Below are 14379 nucleotides of genomic sequence, written 5' to 3'. Positions count from 1 at the left end.
TGTGTAAAAAGCTCTCGTCGAAAAGTGCATGCTCTTTTCACATGTCCACAGGACATGATTATTTCTCTGCAATGAATCACAAGAGCACGTTTTTATAAATTTATATATATACATATATATTTTTTTTTTTACGTATAGTACGTGTGTCTTATATATACGTAAGTTTTGTATAAATTAATATGTTTATTTATAAAAATTTCAAGTATATTATATTTTACGTTATATTGCTACTTTGTACAGTTTTTGTTTTTGTTTTTGTTTTTTTTTTTTACATAATTATTTATAAAACTAAGGATGCTACGTTTATAACGATAATTGCCTTAGAGAGTTTGTGCACCTCTAAACAGACAGGATGTACACTTCGGACTACGAGAGACCTAGCGAGCCGAGCTGCAAAGAGAATCACGAATGAATTTTTTATATATTAAACATACACACGTTAAATATCTTCAATAATTCTTCAATGTACACTTGCCAGGGTCAGCTTGTCCTCCTCCTTCTTAAGTATTTTCGCCGTTTGCTCCTGATCGAACTTGACGACAGCGGCGATCACCCGGGCGAGCACCATGGTTTCCCGTCCCATCATGTATTCGAAAAGAATGTTTCTGAGGTACTCGATCTCGGTCGAATCTTCCAGCGTGTCGTGCCGCAGTTTCACCAGTTTTCTGAGTTCCGCGAGCTCTCGTCTCTGGGACGTGAGCGTTTGTTGCAGAGTGTGAATCGAACCGGTGCTCGTCTGTATCGCGGCCATCGCCACGCGCGAAGTGCTCTCCAATTCCTGCGTCAAAATTCGATTTGCACAAGAATAAAGTTTCTCGCGGATATAAAAATCATCCAATCGAGACAATTCGTCATTGAAGAAACATCATAGAGAAAAGAAAGATATACGCGCACTGTTAAAAAAAAAAAAAAGAAAGAAAAGAAAAGAAAAGAAATAAAAACAAAGCTTTTACCTCTGAAGGCACCGCTTCGAGATGAGCACCAGACTGAAAATAATGCGAATACCATGAACCCGAATAATATATTAAAAAATAAAATTATAAAATTAAAAAAAACTTAAAAAGTAAATACAAAAAACACACAAATAAATAAACAAATAAATAAAAAGAACGTAAAATTAAAAGCAGCGAGTTTGAAATATCTTGCAACTCCGCTCAACTGTTTACCTTCCTTTCGTTCTGCCACTCCTTCGTCAGCTCGTTCAATTCCTCGTCGTGTTTTGCTTGCAGGTTGTCAATTTTCTGTTGAACTATGGATTTCCATTTCTTTTCCATTTCCTTTATCTCGTTAGCGTGTTCGCTTTTTATTTGAGCGATGGTGTCCACCAGCCGATCGATGTCCTTCCCTTTCTCCGCCATCGCGTCCTTCTTCTCCAGTACAAGACTCTCGAGCTGTTCGGATTTCTCCGACAGTTCTGTTTGACAATCCTTCAGTTGTTCCTTGTACTGTTGCACGAGATTCGACTCGTAATTGTGTTGGCGATCTGCGTTTAAAAACAGATTAAGCGCGCTCTGGTCCTTTTTCCTCTCTTTTTGTTTTATAAGAAGACAACAATCAAGTAACATCTTACCAAAACGTTTCTCCAGGGCTGCTTGAAGCTCCTCCTCCTTGTCGTGCAACTGAGCTTGGAACTCCTTGACCAATTGCTTCAGCCTCATACCTTGCTCCTCCTCGTTCGTCTTCAGCTGTTCCTTCAATTGTCCGGTTTGCGTTCTCAGTTCGTTGGTAACCAGCTGCATCTGCGTCTCCTTCGCCTGGAACGTAATCAACGCCTCGTCAAGCTGACCCTCCAATCTCTTGTTCTCCTCGCGCAGCTTGTCGTTGTCCAATTTTTTTGCGGTCTCGTCGTCGCGCACGCTCTCGAGTTCTTTGCGCAGCTCGTCGTTCTTTCGAGTCAGGGAGTCAATTTCCGAATGCAATCCGGCTAGTTTCTCCTCCGACAAAGCGAACGAACTTCTCAATGCGTTCAGTTCCTTCTTTCGTTCGTCGACTTCCAGCGAGAAGTGTCTCAAGTTTCCGATTTCCTGTGACATGTTCGAATTTTTGTCCTCCAACAATTTTATTTCCGCGTCCTTTTCCGACAACAAATGCTTCAACGCGCTCAGCTCCGTCGACGAGGTCTCGGCGGATTGCAGAACGTCGATGCTCGATCGCAATCTCTCGTTTTCCGCTTCCAAGCTAGACACTTTGGATTGCAAGTTGTTTGCCCGAGCTTGCAGTTCCGCGTTGCCGGAACTCGCGCTTTCCAATTCCGCGATTTTGTTAATCAAAGCGATTTGTTCGGCAATCAATCTGTCGTTATCCGAACGCATCGTTTCCGCGTCTGAATTCTTTTGAATTAAATCGCTTATCTTCGATCGCAATTCCGTATTTTCATTTTCCAATTCCTTGACTCGTTTGACTTCCTCGTTCAGCGACTTGAGTTCCGCGGCGAGTTGTTTGTTCTTCTGTTTAATCGCGTTGCCGTTTGTCACGGCCGCGTTTAACTCGGCGTCCCGTTCGCCAAGTCTCTCTTTGATTTCTCGCAATTCGTTCTCGTTCGTCGTCAGTTTCGCGTTCAACGAACTCAACTCCGAGTTCTTACTTTCGAGTTGCGCGTTGACGGTCGCCAATTCCTCGTTCCGACCGTTCAACCGAGACGCGTACGATTCCTCGCAGCTCTTCATCGTTTCGCGCAACTCCTCGACGTTCTTCTCGCAATCCGTGATTTTTCGCCTCAAAACCTCTTCGTTTTCGCACAGCTCTCGATTGCGGCTCAAGAGATCGTTGAGTTTCTCCTTCAGATTCTTGTTCTCCGAAGTGATCTGAGAATTTTCCAACTTCAACGATTCCACCTGCTCCCCGGACGTTTTCAACGCGTCGGACAGTTCCGCGCGCTTGGTCTTCAGTTCGTTGAGCTCGGCAGTGGTCTCCTCGATGGTTTTGACCTGCTGATCTTTCAGAGCTTTCATCTTCTTCAGCTGCACAATTTTGACGTTCAACGTCTCTTGCAGCACTTTGTTGTTCTCCATCAACTCGCCGGTTTCCTTCGCGTGAGTCTCCCTGGTCGTCTGATATTCCCGCTCCAGATTCAGATACTTCCTCACGTGTTCCTCGATCGCTTGTATGTGGCTGTCGCACGTGGACTTCAGATGGGCGATGTGTTCCTCGTCGCTCGCTAGTTTCTCGTCGCGCGTCTTTACCTCGCGCTCCCTCTCGGCCAGATCCTCCCGCAGACGAGCGATCTCCGCTCTCGTGGCGTTCAGTTCCTCTTGAAGCGCGCGCTGACTCTCGCTCTCCTCCGACCTGAGCGAGTCGACGAGGTCGGTCGCCTCGCGCAGTTTCACGCTCAACTCGTCCGCTTCCTCGAACGCGCGACTCGCTCGCGCGCACTTTTCCCTCAACTCGTTGTTTTCGGCAAACAGCGCGCGATTTGCGGATTCGAGATTGTCCAACGCTTTCAGACGCTCCTGACCGATCTCGGTCGCTTGCGTCAACTGACGGGAGACTTTTTCCGCGTCGTGAAGTTTGAAGGTGAGATTGTCAATCTCGGCAATCAATTTGTTGTTCATCGTACCGAGCTCGTCGCACCGGTCGCTCTTCAGTCTCATCTCGTTTAACTGCTCGTTCGTCGTCTTCAATTCCGCTTCCAGCGCGGCTTTTGCACTTGCAATCTCAGTCAGTTCCGACCGCAGTTCCGCTTCCATGGACGTGAATTCTTCCGCGTTCCTCGCTTGCAGACGCAATTTGTCCACCTCGGACCTGAGTGTCGCGTTTTCCTCTTCGAGTCTCGCGAGATAAGCGGTCAGAGTCGCGTGCAGAGCCGATATTCCGGTCTTTCGATCGGATAACTCTTCCCTCACGACGCTTCTGACGTCCACGCAGTCCTGCTTCAAACGCCGCACGCAATCGTTGTAATAAATGATGCGATTTATCAAGTCGATTCTCTCTTTCTTCAGCAAACTTATAGCCGAACTGTCCGCCTGAACCTTGTTATTTAGATCGTCGATTGTGGATCTGCAAAGTTCGAGCTCGTTTTGCACCGCGTTCAGTTGCGCGTTTTTGTTCTCCAGTTCTTCTTGCAGTTCGATAAGCTCCGCGTTGTCGTCCAGTTTGTCCTGAAGGGACTTGATCTGCGCCTCCTGTTCGGTCAACTTCTGCTTGGCCTTCTCGAGCATGCCCGTGTACTGCTGCACTTTCTTGCTGTAATTCTCGCACACTTGGTCCCGATCGATCAGGGCGTTTCTCATGTTCTCCAATTCCTTGTCAACGCTCTGCACCGTAGCCTGAAGCTTTTCCACCCTCGACTCCGCTTCTTTGCGTTTTTCCTCGGCCACGATTCTCTGCGCGTCGTATTCGCTTTTCAGTTCCGAGTACGTGATCTTGCAGGCCGTCAATTCAGCGTTCAGGTTTTCCTTCTCGCGTTTGTATTCCACATTTTGCGACGCCAACTCGTCGCATCTAAGCTGCAATTCTTCAATCTCGATTTCCTTTGAACGATGCGTCGATTCGAGTTGGTCTTTTTCCGCGTCTTTGCCGCGATCTACTTCAACCTTTCCCTTTGCTTCCATCTGCTGCGCAGACTTTGCCGCGTCGACCTTTTCCTTAGACGCGTCGTTCGCTGTCGCACTTCTGTCTACGTCTCTCGTTTCGGCGTGCGATGATCTCAGTTTCGTCAACTCGTTCTTGCAATTCGCCACCGTCTCGTTCAACTTCTCCTTATCCTCCGTCACGTGCTTCAGATCGATTCGAAGCTGCTTGATCTGTTCCTCCTTCTCCTCGAGCTCTCGGTGCACCGAGAGCTTGTTCTCGGCTAACGAAATCGCGGCTTCCTCTTCGCGTTTGTGCAGAATGTCCACTTGTTCCGTTAGTTTGTCGATCGTGGCACGGGCCGCGCTCAGCTCGTCCTCCATCGCGCTCATTATCTCGGCGCTGGAAGTTTTCAGGGTCTCGTAATCGCTCTCAAGACTGTTCTTCTCCTTCATCACCTCCGTGAACTTGTCCTTGTTTCGCTTCAACGATTCTTTGTACTTCAAAATGAGGCTTTCCAATTTTTTTAACTTGTCCTTAAGCTGAGCGTTCTCCGCGGACAGCGCGTCGTCGTTGGGCGACGATTCGTTGCTCAGATCGATCAGATTAACTTTGGAATTTTCTCTCTGTTCGACGTCCTCCGAATTATCCAACGTCGGTCCGCTCGCTTGCAACAATCTCACTTTTGTGTTCAACGTGTTGATGATGTGATCTTTTTCCTCTATGTCGTTTCTCAGAGCCTCCTCCAAGTGCGCTTTCGCCTGCTGCTCCAACTGACATTGCTCTTTCAGATCGGTTATTCTCCTCAGTACTTTGTCTTGCGTTTCGACCAGAACCGACTCCAATCTGCCCTTTACTCTGTCAAGTTCGCGATAATGGGCGGCCAGGTCGGTGTATCTGCCGCGATACTTGTGATATTTCGCCTGGACTTTTCGATAAGCGGAATACAGTTGATCCTTCGTAACTCTGTCGAGATGGGGACTGATGTTGTCGTCCACCTCGCTGGCTGACTGATCCATGTCCGACTGCAAGAATCAAACGTCGTGATGAACGACGTTGCAAAACGTGCTCATCCGAGTTTCACAGAAGTTTGAAACAGAAATACACACCTGTAAGTGATACAGATTGGGAGGACTTTCGTACATTGGAAATAGCGATGACGCATCGCTCGTTACGCTGCTCACTGAGGATCGTCTCGAGATCTCCAGGGGATTAGGCGACGGTGACATCAGATCGACATTCTGGAAACTGTGCTTTGGAGTGTTCTTTGGCGTTTCTGTGAAAAAAAAAAAAAAACGTCTCTTTAAAAGCCTGACGTTTTCGTTTGTTCCCATCGACTCACTCTAAAGTCTGCCGAACATTCTCTGTCGAGCACCAAACGCGATAATCAAGTCCCGCTTACCGTCTCCATCTTCTGTCAAACTGAAATTGTCATTGGACGTTGACACTTCCTGAATGGAGCTGTTGGACAAGGCGGGCGACACCACGGCCTGAATGCGGCAACGGGGAGGGAGGAAGCGTTGTCATGAAAAAAAAAAAAAAACAAAAAAAATCAATAATTGTCATTTATCGATTAAAGAGAAGAGTTTTCGGTGAGGAAAACGAGAGAGAGTGATAAAAAAAAGAATGAGAACCTGCGCCAGTTGCTGCACGCTCGCCTGTAACCTGGCGGGAGACTGTTTCATCTCTTCCGCGAGTTTGTCCTTGAATTTCTTGAACATCGTGACCGCGAGAATCACGGCGGAAATCACGGGAGAGACGCGATAAGCCAAGCGATAACGGACGCAAACCGCGAGTTCTCCGCAACGATCGAAACTTGGGCGCGGGCGACGATGTTTATCCGAATCGGGATCTGCGACGCGGAATTCCGCGAATCCGAGCTAGAGCGACGAGATAGCTCGGCGCGGAAAAAAACATATCGGAACCGCACTTCCCATTTCTTGCTCCGGATCCTTCCTCCGAGATCTGCAAAGTAGCGAAATGCCAAATCTCTCTCTCTAATGCATTATTTGATTATATTTCATATATACGTCAAACGTGCCACATATGTGTGTGCCGCCATTACGGCGTGAGTGTCTCGATGACGTCATTGGCTGTCAAATCCCGTTTTCACTGGCGAGAGCCAGCGACTTGTCGTCGAATCATGACACCAGTTTTCAAGTCCGCGACGGAGGAGCGTAAGATCCAGTTTCGTCAAATTTCGACAATCCCGAAAGGCGCAAGAAATCGCAGGCTCAAAAAAAAAGAAATGGAAATACTCAACGGAAATGTTAAAGCGGTAACGTCAGTTCTGATTTAAATGCAGACTTAGGTTATGTGTCTTCTCCCCTAGGATTGGGCTGTTCGCGTTCAGTTCTCTTCAAACTCGGACGGATAGGTCCGGATAGATCCGCCCCGGTCAAGGACCTCTTCTTCTTCCGAAAAAAAAAAAAGCAGGTCCTAGATGAGGAATGTCTTCCGGTGCGAGGAATCGATAAGCTTCGTCGCGCGGATTGGGATTTTGGTTTCAGGACCAACTGTCTGGGATCAACGAACATGGGTGATATTGATTTACAGTGTTTTATTGCTATTGTACACTTAAATAAATAACGTTGCAACACCTGCCGCAATATATATATATATATATATATGTAATATATATAACATATTGTCAGTTACTATGTTCTCAGAAGCGATCACTTCACGCTCCGGCGAGTACAAACTTCCTCGCTGTTTCTCAATTTCGCATTTGCCAACAACATCAGATACATCCGCGAGTATCAAGCGATACGCAAAAATTTTCCCCCGTATGTACAATCTTACAAAGTACACATGTGTTTTTAAAAAGGAACCAAAGTTGCCGGAAACCGCACGCGTTTCGCATCATCACAAATTGCTCCCTCCCTCCCTCCCTAGCAAGCAAGGAAAAGCGAAGATTTGTCACAACACAGACGGCACATCTCTGAACAAAACCGGATCTGAACTCAAACTTTTTATTATTTGTGATCACATATATTTATGTGGATGCGCATAAACGAACACCAACGGTTCGTTGACAAAACAGTATCGCAACTTGATAACGTCTTGGATAAACGCGTCTCGCTTCTCTTCCACTTCTTTCGTTTCTTTCTCGATCGTTCGACGCGAAACCTGAGTGTTTGTGTATCGTTTTATTTTTATTTTTTTTTTTTTTTTTCAAAGGGAGATAGAAAATATATTTGCGCGGCGTGGAGACTGCACACACGTGTCTCCGAAAATGCACATCGAATTAATACTTTGGTAGTGTTTTAATACCGACGGGCGAACACAATCGCGCGCGGGTGAAACCCGCACGCGCCCGACTCACTCTCTTTCTCTCTCTCTCTCTCTCTCTTTCCTAGTGATTAGAAATCCCCGCTAGAAATCTAGTCGTGTATCTCTAATTGTGCTGCGCTTGCGAGTTTTTTTTTTTTATCTGTGCTTTCCTATATTTCGAGAGAACTTCTATACGAAGCGCACGCGCAAAAGTTTTTGTTTTTCTCCTTTGATTTTTAATCACGTTTTTTTCTAGTTTTACTCGGCATCGTCAAAGACCCTCGTGTTATTGTTTTTATTTATTTATTTAACTCCGTTTCCTGGTTTCTGATCGAATGTTGTACGTTTTTGTTTTTTGTAATTTGCGATTTTTTTACGACGACCGGATTGTTATCGTGTTAAAACGAACAAAAAAAAAAAAGAAAAAGTGACAATACGTTTAGGATCTCATGTATGGATAGTCGTATTCCCGCAGAGGGGCAAAGTTTTCCTTGATCGATTGCGGGGATGACCAGCGCAGAGCGTAATGAGGTCCGCCGGCTTTGTCATTTGTGCCGGACATTCGGCTGCCACCGAACGGTTGTTGGCCCACCACCGATCCGGTACTTTTGTCGTTCACGTAAAAATTGCCGGCGGTGTATTTGAAGTCCTCAAGCGCCTTTCTCGCCCATTGCCTGCGCGCGTTAAAATAATTTTTGTAATATTATTAGGTAACTGCCCTATATAGTTCGCGTTAGCGTAATTAAAAATTATGTGTAATTATATATAGTTTCAATTTTAAAATAAATTAATATTAATTACAACCGAATCTCTACTCACTCGTCCTGCGCGAATATCGCGCCTGTCAAAGCGTACGGCGTAGACGTCTCTACCAGTTTCACCGTCTGATCCAGATCAGAGTCCTTGTAGACGTATATTGTCAGTACCGGACCGAATATCTCTTCCGTCATAAGTTTCTCTTTCGGATCTTTGGTTTGAACTATTGTCGGTTCGATGAAGTATCCGCAACTGAAAAAGAGAGACTCGCGCTTTAGAAAACAACAGTTCAAACCTATTATCGATGATGATCAATTCAAGGGAACAATTGTCGAACACGTACGAATCGTCACAATGTCCGCCGCCGAGAATTTCCATCTTGGACGACTTCCTCGCGTAATCGATGTAACCGGAAATCCGTTTGAACGCCGTGGCGTCTATAACGGCGCCGGTGAACACGGTAAAATCTCGAACGTCGCCAACTTTGAGTTTTTGGCGGAGATCTAAGAGGCCGTCCTTTATCTGGAAAAAAAAAACAAAAAAAAACGGAACGTTTTAAGCGAGAAAAGATACGAAACGCGAATAGCCCGGGATTCGAATTTTCATCGCGCGCTCACCTTGCCCCACAAAGACTCCGGCACGTACATTCTGCTGCAAGCGGAGCACTTCTGCCCGTTGAACTCGAACGCGCTCTTTATCGTCGCGTAAACAACCGTCTCCGCGTCCGCGCTCTTGTGAACGAAGTGGTAATTCTTGCCGCCGCACTCGCCGATTAATTTCGGATAGTTCCTGTATCTGTGAAGATTCTGACCGACCTGCGCCCACAGGCGATTGAACGTCGGCACCGAACCGGTGAAGTTGAGCCCGGAGAGATGGGGCGACGACGTGATGGTGTCGCCGAACACCGGCCCATCGCAGGGAACGAAATTCACCACGCCGGGCGGCACACCCGCTTCCCTGCATATCTTGAAGATCCACCAGTTAGACAATAACGCGGTGTCAGACGGTTTCCAGAGCACGGCGTTACCCTACAATTGTGTGTGGCCGTCGGACACACGTGATCCATTATTTTTACTGTGATTGACACCTGTGATTCAAAGTTGTCAGTAATGGTTTGCTTTACAAACCATCAGCGCCGGCGTGTAGCTAAGATTGCCACCGATGGCGGTGAAGTTGAAGGGCGAAACCGCCGCTACGAAGCCGTCCATGCCGCGATACCTCATCGAGTTGAGGGTCTGCTGATCAGGCGAGATCGGTTGGTACTTGAGGCTGTCCTTGACGAAGTACGCGTGCATCTTGAAGAAGTCGATCAGCTCGGCCGCGCTGTCAATCTCCGCCTGGATCACGGTCTTGCTCTGACCGAGCATGGTGGCGGCGTTCAACTGTTGCCGATACTTGGTCGCCATCAGATCCGCTATCCTCAGCCACAATTCAAGTCGCTTCTCGATTGGTTGCTTCTCCCATTCGCGTTGCGTCTTCACCGCTACGTCGATCGCCTTCTTCACGAGTTCCGGCGTCGCCCAGTAATACTTGGCGACCTTCTCCTTGTGATTGTGCGGCTGGAAAGGTCGCAAAATAAGATTTTCCAAAACTGTATCACACGTCACAAGCAAACTTGACGAGACAGACGAGCTCGGAACAGAGACGTACCATGACTTGAAACCTGCACAGATCGGTCTTGATCTCCTCGTTCCCGATGACCAGCGGCACCTCCTCGCACTCGCTCGCCATCTTGTCCAGGGTCTTCTCCAATTCGGCTCTCTCCGGACTGCCCTTCTTGTAGCTGAGAATGGGCTCATTTTCCAGCGGAAAGTCAGGTGGACTCGGCACCGGCACCACCGACCCCAAGCATCTGGCGCCAACTCTGGCCGAACAAACAACATTCAGTTGAATAATCGTCGACGATAACGAGAATCCGATCTTTACTTCCTGCCGGGGAAGTCGCGTCGACAAATAATTCGAGATTTATCTCTCGAGCCTCTCGAGAGACTCGTGTGCATTCCCGATACAATCTCCTCTCAAATATTTATCAGCCACTCTTGCGGACAAAGCTTCCGAGTCAACAGTCTTATCGCTGCTGTCATATACGCCTCGAACTTCGGGAAACTCATATATTTTGTTTGTGTGTGTTTACGATGTTCAAAAGAATTTTTATCTAACTCACATACGAACTGAGATTACGCGGGGATAAGATAATTTCGTGTCGCGTGCGAGATCTATCTCTGTGACACAACCATTATCAAATCAAAATTCTTCTCTTGACAGACATATGGGTCTTCCAAATCCAATCAAAAATTGCGCGTCGACGTCTCTGGTATAAAAATTAGTTTTTTCTTTTTTTTTTTAACGCTTATCTTCGAAACTACTGGAAAGGTTTTTTAAATTTGTTTCTGATCGACGCGATAATTGTTCGAACTCTCGATTCGAAAAAATAAAATTGACAATTTCGCGGAGATTTTAAAGTCGCGCGCGAGTCTCACCAGACTCGGAGGGTCTGTCCAACCGACAGGTCATTTTCGAGGTCAGGTCGCGAGGGATTAAAATCCCACGAGAGAGAAAGGAACGCAGGACGTTGTTCCGAAAATGGAATATTCGCGAATCGCAATGACGTTGCGTAACTTCGCTCTAATCCTAAATTATTCGTTTCGATCGTCCCGGTCGTACCTCGCGGAGATAATCGCGACACAAATCGCATCGGGGAGTAAATTAGATCATTAGAGAAAAGTTGTGCGTCACTTTTCTCATCGCGGTTGTTGCGACTAAGTGATTCTTGAGTGTTTTTTTTTTTTTTTTAATGAATAGTTTATCAGATCACGGAAAATCCATAAATTGCGGTCGACGTCGCGATGATTAATCGATTGCGGCCTCAATTGTTAAAAGAAAAAAAAAACTAACGGAAGTTCTTCGGTGACGTATCGACGTATTGAGAAAACAAAAAAATATCCGTGCGAAACGAACACACGTTTATTCTCGCTGAGGAAACCCGCGAAATTTCTAATTCCGTTCTCTTTGACAAAAAATTCGTCGCGCAAAAAAATCTCGACGCTTTTCATTTCACTTGAACCGACCCAACATTTCGCCGTCCTCGGACAGAGAAACAAAGAACACAAAATGAAAACTACCTCCCCGAGAGACGCGCACGCTCTTCTCTTGTCAACATTAGTTTCTCTCTTCGCAATGTCACATCGAGACGAAGAAATAAACAAAAGTTTACGTTTCTTTTTCCAATTTGCAAACGCAAACGTCTGCTATTCCGACAAACGTCTCGCCATGTTCATCCCGCGGGAATAAACCAAAAAAAAAAAACAAAAAAAAAAATACAACGAGAGAGAAAGACTCAAGAGAAACGCGTTTTTTACGCGAGACAGCGAATAAACAAAAAAGCGAACATTTTAAATAAAAATAAACAGATCGAAATGAGATCGCCACACACCGGACTGACGATCGGTGTGTCACGTGTGTCCGTCGGTGCGATTGAACCGACGAGAGAGGTCCGGAACGCACCCCGGGGGGGCCTTTGGTTAGCTCCGACTAATCGATGATAATGAAGAGCCCGCGTGTCTCTCGTCTTCTCTATTATTCACATCCATAACGAGGACTTCGCGACGTGTAGGTGTACGCGCGAAGTCGTGGAACATAAAAAATAAAAAAACATGCTTGCGAATATCTTTTTTTTTTTGTCCGAAGAGAACGAGGACAAGATGTTCGAATTATTGACACACAGCGTGTCATCGAGGTGCGCGTCACCTTGCAACGATATCGTTCGCACGTACCTCTCTCTCCCCCCCTTCCCTCACGCCTCCTCTAACCAACATATGTTCTTTTAAATATATTCGCCGACCACAAGGACGCGAAACCCACGGATCGGTTATTATCAGAGGCGGGATTGCGTCCCCGTGAATCGCGCAATCCGGAGACGACGATGACGACGACGACGACGACGTGAGGAGCACACGATTGCGGTGCCGTATGATCGATATCGTCACCACGAGGGGGGAGGAGGGAGAGAAGAAAGAGAACTGTGTTTAGAGTCATTCTCTCTCTCTCTTCTTCTGCCCGTTTTTTTTTTTTTTTTTTTTTTTACACAGGATGTAAAAGCGGGCTCGCGACATTGCGCGAGAAATTCTCGTTTACTCACTTTTGGGTATTCGCCAGCAACGCCTGACGGCAAACCAGGCTCAACATCTTTCAGCGGAAACGTGTTGGACGAGGTGGGCGAGTAAAGAAAAGGATGGATATACGGTCGCGGTGTGTAAGTGCGCCCTTCGCCACATACAAACGGGGCACACACACAGAGGCACACGCGTGGATCCAAAAGCGGCGGATTGTGATACAAACTCTTTCTCTCTCTCCTCGACTGACAGCTCTTCCCGGACGGTGAACACGATTCGATCCGGTCGAATCTCTCCTCGCGTATCTCGGCCCAACGCGTCTGCCCGGTATTGTCCACCGAATTGCCGAAACTGCGTACGGAACACGGGGCAGACGCTACCATCGGCCGAAGCGCGCTCAGTCCACGTTTCCCCACCTTTCTCGCGAGGACGCCCAGGGACGTATGCGACAGGTTCGACCTGTGCGTGGCATCGGGTTTTTCTCACCCGGTGTGTGTTGTGACTCATTTTACGTGTCACGAGTTTACGTTTGTTTTTTTTTTTTCAAGAAAATTGTGAAATTTTTCCACGAGGTTTTGAAATTTTGAAACACACACGGAAACGCATCCCGGTGTCGTGTGTGTTTCCTTTTTGCGTCACCGTTTACACGGAGAGAAATTATATAGAGAATTTGGTTCGCAAATATAACACGAGAGCGTCGGAAACGCGAACCTGCCGAAATTTTTTTTTTATTTGAAATTCTAAACGTATATACATTAAATTTTATATTGAGATTTTATTGTATATACGTGTAAAATTTATTATATCATATCTCTCGGATTCGATCGATCTCTCACCGTCGTCCTCTTTTACATTTTGCTCGCTAGAATCACGTTATGAAATACGGAAATTTCTTTTTCTCTGGATTTTCGGTAACTTTAACAAATAATTTCAATTTTTTTTTCATCGCGTTAAATTTACGTTCGTGTTGTGTAAAACTCCTTCGAGAATTGCTTTAAAAAAGTAAGGCAAACAAAAAAAAAAGATTTCATTGCACTCTCATCCCGCGATATTGAACACGTCGACCTAGTGTCAATTTACGACCAGATTGTCTAATCAAAATCAATGGATGAATAAAGCTCCGACAACATTATTACTCTGTCACGTGGTCTCCGTTACACACCTTGCGACAAGTCTTGCGCAAGATGAGCAAATTAAGGAAAATTAATCTGTTGTTCAATAATCTGTTGCTTTTTATATTTTTGTTAACTTCCGCGATAACAACCAGTAACGCAAGATAGAGACTAAATCGGTGTTCGCTTTGCTTCTTTTTGATTGAACGAATATTGTATATCCGTCGACTAGACATATACACCGTTGCAACACGCAACAGTGCGTCGAAATGCCAAACACGCCGAGTCGTGCTGTATGCAAACGCAATTAATTTTTATGAAGATGTTGCGTAATTTTTTTTAACGTTAAAAATAAAATTCTAAGAACGTTACTCTTCAAGCTCTTCATGCGCAGTTAGGGAAACACACAGATAGATAGATAGATAGATAGAGAGAGAGAGAGAGAGAGAGAGAGAGAGAGAGAAAGAGACACACGGAAAGATAGAAACAAATATAGAAATCACATACCAAAGTACGTAACGCGATTTTCGCATCAAAACGGTTTATCTCTGACCAATAAGTCTGAGCTAAAAAGACGTTCCTCAAAAGAAAATCGATTCGCGCGTTAACGGTGAGAT

General features: G+C 46.0%; 1 protein-coding gene across 1 annotated transcript; it reads right to left on the bottom strand.

Annotated features, from left to right (window-relative positions):
- Nucleotides 1-218: 218 nt before the first annotated feature.
- LOC109859901 (golgin subfamily A member 4-like) lies at nt 219-13069 on the bottom strand. Its single transcript, XM_020438604.1, has 15 exons — nt 12677-13069; nt 10189-10402; nt 9666-10097; nt 9156-9566; nt 8882-9060; nt 8602-8790; nt 8228-8456; nt 6144-6389; nt 5912-5999; nt 5619-5785; nt 1571-5534; nt 1167-1483; nt 954-986; nt 476-778; nt 219-390 (listed from the first exon to the last, which is right to left on the bottom strand). The coding sequence occupies exons 1-15, from the start codon at nt 12721-12723 to the stop codon at nt 367-369; spliced, it is 6843 nt and encodes a 2280-aa protein (XP_020294193.1). The 5' UTR covers nt 12724-13069; the 3' UTR covers nt 219-366.
- Between the last annotated feature and the right edge of the window lie 1310 nt (nt 13070-14379).

The sequence above is a fragment of the Pseudomyrmex gracilis genome, unplaced genomic scaffold (assembly GCF_002006095.1).
Source record: "Pseudomyrmex gracilis isolate BER0280 unplaced genomic scaffold, ASM200609v1 scaffold_299, whole genome shotgun sequence".
Taxonomy (NCBI): Eukaryota; Metazoa; Arthropoda; class Insecta; order Hymenoptera; family Formicidae; genus Pseudomyrmex; species Pseudomyrmex gracilis.
This window is presented reverse-complemented; position numbering and strand designations above follow the sequence as displayed.

Bases quoted from the DNA above. Each gene is read 5' to 3' on its own strand.
- LOC109859901 (XM_020438604.1), bottom strand. From the start codon at position 12,723: ATGTTGAGCCTGGTTTGCCGTCAGGCGTTGCTGGCGAATACCCAAAA. The intron at 5,786-5,911 runs GTAAGCGGGACT...TTTTTTTCACAG, and splicing joins TTTGACAGAAGATGGAGACG to AAACGCCAAAGAACACTCCA. The intron at 391-475 runs GCAAGTGTACAT...TTCTCTTTGCAG, and splicing joins AGGAGGACAAGCTGACCCTG to CTCGGCTCGCTAGGTCTCTC.